Source organism: Coffea arabica, chromosome 7e (assembly GCF_036785885.1).
Source record: "Coffea arabica cultivar ET-39 chromosome 7e, Coffea Arabica ET-39 HiFi, whole genome shotgun sequence".
NCBI classification, from domain to species: domain Eukaryota; kingdom Viridiplantae; phylum Streptophyta; class Magnoliopsida; order Gentianales; family Rubiaceae; genus Coffea; species Coffea arabica.
Window position 1 is genome coordinate 10,301,437 of NC_092323.1, and position 5,504 is coordinate 10,306,940.

The 5,504-nt window shown below is 37.8% G+C and overlaps 1 protein-coding gene across 1 annotated transcript; it reads left to right on the forward strand.

Moving 5' to 3' along the window:
* The first annotated feature begins 2,414 nt into the window (after positions 1–2,414).
* On the forward strand, positions 2,415–4,458 carry LOC113701341 (uncharacterized). The gene is made up of 2 exons (XM_027221942.2): positions 2,415–2,613; positions 3,068–4,458. Exon 2 carries the CDS (start codon positions 3,118–3,120, stop codon positions 4,258–4,260), a length of 1,143 nt encoding a protein of 380 aa, XP_027077743.1. The 5' UTR covers positions 2,415–2,613; positions 3,068–3,117; the 3' UTR covers positions 4,261–4,458.
* Positions 4,459–5,504: the final 1,046 nt, after the last annotated feature.

The window sequence follows — 5,504 nt, forward strand, 5'->3', positions numbered from 1 at the left end:
CCTTTCCTCCTCCTCTCTCAGGCTCTGCTCAGTCTCTCTAATGCGCATGGCCTGCCCATGGCCTACGTGTCTGGCCTCTGCTAACGAACGGCCCAAACGCTCGTTCGCCTTAGCCAGGCGACGGCGCTCGTCATCGACAGCTAGAACCACCTCATCCGGGTAGCCAAAGGTATGCCTGCACTCACATGGCCGATTCATTCGGCCAAACGGTGAGTACATCACATAGGGCCCCCCGGCCCTCCTCTGGAATCGCAGCACTCGACGGCGCAATACCTGATTAACCGGGCCCCCAGCGCTCGGAGGGCGCGGTCCTGATCCGGATCCACTAGGCTCACCAGGCTCCATCCCTACAAAATTTTAACATTATCTGGTCAGTTTGACGGCATTTCAGCTTAAACGAGATCATTCAATCTTAAAAGAATCACGTAACCCTAATGCCTATTACATATGTCCCAAGTGCCCAAATCCGCTAACTTAGGCGCTCTGATACCACCTGTGACGACCCCACCGTACCCAGAGGCGTACCAAAGAGCTTAGCAGGCCGTCTGCCTAACTCGCGCTAGCACTCAAAATCAAAACTAATAACAACTAGTCACGGCTCTTCTTCTTCTTCTTCTTCTCTTCACGGTTCTCTTCTCTTTTCTCTCTCTCTCTCACGGTTCTTTTCCTCTTTTCTTTCCTTTGTTGTTTTAACTCTAAGACTTATGCTTCTATGGTCTCTTATGTCTTAAGATTATAAGACATCACAACTCCCAACAACTATAGATATTTTGAAGTCTTGGCCAATCACAAGAAAGTATGCCAATTGCCTTTAAGTCCTTGCTTCCATGATTTCTTACTTTCTCAACTCTTGCCCAACTAACTTTCCTTTTCTTTCAAACTACTCCATAGAGCATATAATTAACCTAGGCTAAAACTCCTAATCACACTTAGCAATTACACTAATCACCCTTAACCTTACTTACCTATTCCATACCAATCTTTATCACACTTAAAATTCAACAAGTAAACACTTCCATGTCACACCTAAAATTAGGGTATAATTCCAACTTAATCATTCTAATTCACCACTTAACTAGAGTTTTTCCTTGATTAGGGTTTTCTACCCTTTTAAACCCACTTAACCCTATATAATACTATACGAAAACATACATACACATATCTAATACACATCTGAACATTCAATTGCCTTATAAATGGCTAACCAGGGTTTTGCTTTAAAATTTTCGATTTTTGAGCAATTAGGGTTTCTCAAATTCCCAATTAGGGATTTTCGGATTATTTGGAATAATAATCACAGTAAAACTTATTATTTTCACATAAAATCACAATTTAGGGCAACCGGGGTCTCACAAATGCTGAGTTCGAATTGAACTTGAACTACTTGATTGAGGTTTCGAGTCAAGCTTGAATATGTATATCATATATTCAAGAACTCGTTGAATTATATCAAGTACTCAGTGTAATATTTAATTAATATATTATAAATAATTAAATTACCTTTTTAATTTGCTTATTTGGAATATTTACGATCCTAACCATTTGTCAAGTTTGAGTACTTGAGTTTGAGCTCCCCAACTTCTCGAACCCTATCGAGTCGGGTTCGAGTGTTTCCAGTATAACGTTGAGTTGAGCTCGAGTTTTGTTTAAATAACTCGTCCGAGTACTGCTACTAGGCATTGAGTCCAAACTCGAGTATGGCAAATAATAGCATATTTATATATTTTATTTATGTAAATGTCAATTTTCTGCATGTATTATAAAATTATAAAACCAAATCTCATAAAAAATAATTTTGACAAATATATTTAAAACATTTTAAAATATTTATTTATTATTGTACATGCATTGAGTATGTCTTAAGCACTAATTATTATTATACATATACTATATATAAAGGGAGAGGTGGGAGTTTGGAACATAAGTTTTTTTTGCCACTTTTTATATTTCCAACTTTATTCTGGTGAAAGTCATTCATAAACTTTTATTTGGGGGTGAATAATTATTATCACTTTATAAATTTTCATTTTTACCCTTATGAAAACTGTTATTACTTTAATTACCTACATATGTTGTCAAGATAACCACCCATGACCATTTTACTTTTAGCTATTTAAGCATATATTTTCAACATAATTATCTCTAAGGATTATAACTTCTAATATAGAATTATTTTATGAAATAATTTTTTTGGTCAAACATATGAAATAAATTTAAAAGATCAAACTTTGTTCCAGCAATAAAAATTTTACGAGTGTGCATATAGCACTAGTTATTATTACGGCGTGGAATTGAAGCTTTTTTGAAATTGAAGGAAATTAGGTGAAACAACTATTGAGGGAAAAAATGGCATTGATGGAATTTAGCTTAAAAAACAAGGCTGATGCATGAGGCAATATGCTTAAAATTTTTACGGAAATTGCGTTGTGGTTTTCTAGAATGAGAGCCAATAGAATTCTTTTCTGACATAGTAGTATGATCTTCAAAAATTTATTTCTTTCTCTCTCCTCTCATTCTAACTGGTTTTTAACACAGACCATTTTTCTTCATCTCTCTCTCTAAAAACCCTAATTCAACACTTTCTCTCCTCTCTTTCGAACATGACAAGATCAGGTATTTCCGCCTTCATTGTATTTCCATTGCAATTAATTTTTGCTTATATTTTCTCACATGTGTGATTGAATTGTGTACAAGCACTTCTAAGCTTATTGAGATTTGTATAATTCTGTTGAATCAAGTTGTTGATTGTCTGAATTATGGTTGTTATTGGTGTAATTAATCGCTAGTTGTGTTAAAGATTGGATTTTGGTTGTTAAATCACGGGTTTGAATGAATTTTGGATTTTGGAGGTTCTAATTGTTGTTTGCTAATTGGTTGCATTGGATTGTTTTGTGGATGCTGACTTTATGATTTGATGCGGTGTGGGGATTGCTTAGATGACGAAATTTCGGTGATTCATGGAAAATCTGATGTGGGTTTTGGATTTTAGTGATGAATATGAATTTTTTGTTTGGTGGAAATTTGAATTTTGTGCTAAATAGGTGCTTTTGATTTGTGTGGTTTGTAGAGTGAATGCTGTTTGAGCGATCAGTTGTTGCTGCGTAGATGTAGAGAGAAATGGAAGCTAATACTTGTGATATAAATCACTTGGATGCTGATGTGCTTTTACCGCCTCGAAAGCGGCTTCTTGCTGGGCTGAAAAGACAGAATTCTGATGTGAATCCGCAAACTCCTACCAGTGCTTCTAATGGTGGGAGCGAATTTGATTCCCGCGTTAATAATTTAATGAAATCTCATTTGAGTAACCCTAACTTATCAAATGAGGAGATTGTGGAGGCGTCTAGATTGGCTGCCGTAGAAGCAGCCAAGGCAGCACAGGCTGCTAGGGCCACAGCTGAAGAGAAAGCTGCAAAAGCAGCTAAGGCAGTGGCTGCTGCAAAGAGTGCCCTAGAATTGGTTGCTACTGTCTCTGAGGAGATTGATAATGGAGAAAAATACTTGAAGAAGAACAAGATGAAGAAGCATGTACAAGTCCAAACTTTGTATAATAAGCCAAGAGGGTCTCAAGGATGGAAAACAGATGAAGAATTAGCTCGAAAGTTGCATCGGGCCATCAACAGTTCCCCGAGAATATTGAAGAACACTTCTACTTCTGACTCCAAAAGTCACAAACATAAGAAACTTAAAAGGTCATCTTCTTTTGAGAAGACAGCAGTTAGTAATGGTGGTACTGTTTTGCATGTAAACCAGGCTTTGGCTAGCAATGGTAATGGTATAGCTGGTGGGATGGATCATGATGGTTCTGTCCAGGATGGTTACAGGGCAAAAGTAGATTTAAACATACCAAATTTCAATAAAGCTGATGGACAGAAGATGGAAAGTAGGGAAATGTTGAAACATAGTAAACCTGACTTACTAATCATGGAAAATGGGGAACCAGATGCAGTTCAATCGAGTATGAAAGTTGGGGTTGATGATGATTCTGGCCTTGGTAAAAAGAAGGGGAAGATTAAGCAGAAAAAGTTGCCTTTGAGCATTTGTAGTATTAGGGATCTAGAGAACCCTAAGGAGGATCTGAAATCTAAGAGCTCGTCTACAACTGACAACAATAGGGCCAAAGTTATTGGCAATAGTAAGTCCATCTTTTCTGTAGGGCCTTCTAGTGAGGGTGTCATGCCAGTTGAGAGAACATCGATGTGGAAGTGTCAGGCATTCAAGGCTCCTGCTTGTGTCAAACAAAATAAAGTGATGCAGTCTTAGTGTTCATATCTGAATTTCAGCAATTGGCGGCTGCTATTGTAGGAGTTGTGAGCTGTGGTAGTTTTTTAAATTTATGCATTTCATATAGATTTGATCCCCCCCCTCCCCCTCACCCTGTTGGTTTTTTGCTTGTCAATGGCGTTGTAAGACTTGAAGTTACTTATGTGTATATTGAAGTTTTTTCAAATTGTTTGCTTACATTTCGTACCAACATCAATGTTTGGTTTTGCCCCAAAGCTTGAGGTCAAGGCATACATAAAATTTGAAATGTTCTTGATTGTTTGATGGTCGTATCTGCCGGAGATGATGTCAGCTTGTGTAAAGTATTGCCGCATCAGATAGTTGAAATTATCATCATTGGTCAAGTGCACTAGGGGAAATGTCTAGATTTGTGGCCGTAGCCTCCATCCTTGATCACAGGGCTATTTGTTAAATCAGTTCAAGTTCTTAGTGAGTGGAACTTTTTGGACCTGTTTTAGGTGGTCTGTACTGTGGCATTTTTGTATGGATTGTAGTTTTTTTCTAATGTTTGTTCTTGAGTTGTTTCGAGTCTATACTACCATAACACACAAGCGTGGCAGATGACAGATAGTAATAAAGGATATAACATGTGCAAGTCTTGAATGATGATAGCAGTTCTGACATTGGGGATAGCAGTTTGTGGCGGTTTCACCTGGCTGTTTATGGATGCCCACACAGCATTGCTATTTGGGTGGTCTTCTCGTGGTTTGAAGCATAACTGCCCAAGTGTCCTGTTGGAAAGCCCCTTAATGATGATCTTCCTGCAGACGTAGGGAAATGAAATGTTGAACAGACATGGGGGAGAGGTGTTGCTATCCGTTGCTTATATTCTGAACCCGAACTCAATCTGATTTGCTTTGACAGGCAATAGAAATTTATCTCACTGGCTTCAATTCATTCTTCCACTTTTAGCATCTTCTCGATCAGTTTGCAACATTAGGTACTTTGAAGTCGTGTTTCTAGAATTCAACCTCTGTTGAAATCATCACTCCTTAATGGTGCTAAAGTCAAAACGAAGGAAGATGGTGTTGGGACCTTGGGGTATTAACAGTACTGTCATTATGCATGTGCGCTTTGTTTTTAAGGCAAATTGAAGGAGTGTAATTAGGCCTATCCCCGATTTTCTTTTTTTTTTTTAATACTCTGATAATTATGGAAACATTGGTTTTATTTCTAAAAACATAAGAAATAACATCCAATTGTTGTTTGGTGTGCCATCACAG

Excerpts from the sequence above, each read along its gene's own strand:
- LOC113701341 (XM_027221942.2), top strand. The coding sequence starts at position 3,118 with ATGGAAGCTAATACTTGTGATATAAATCACTTGGATGCTGATGTGCTT.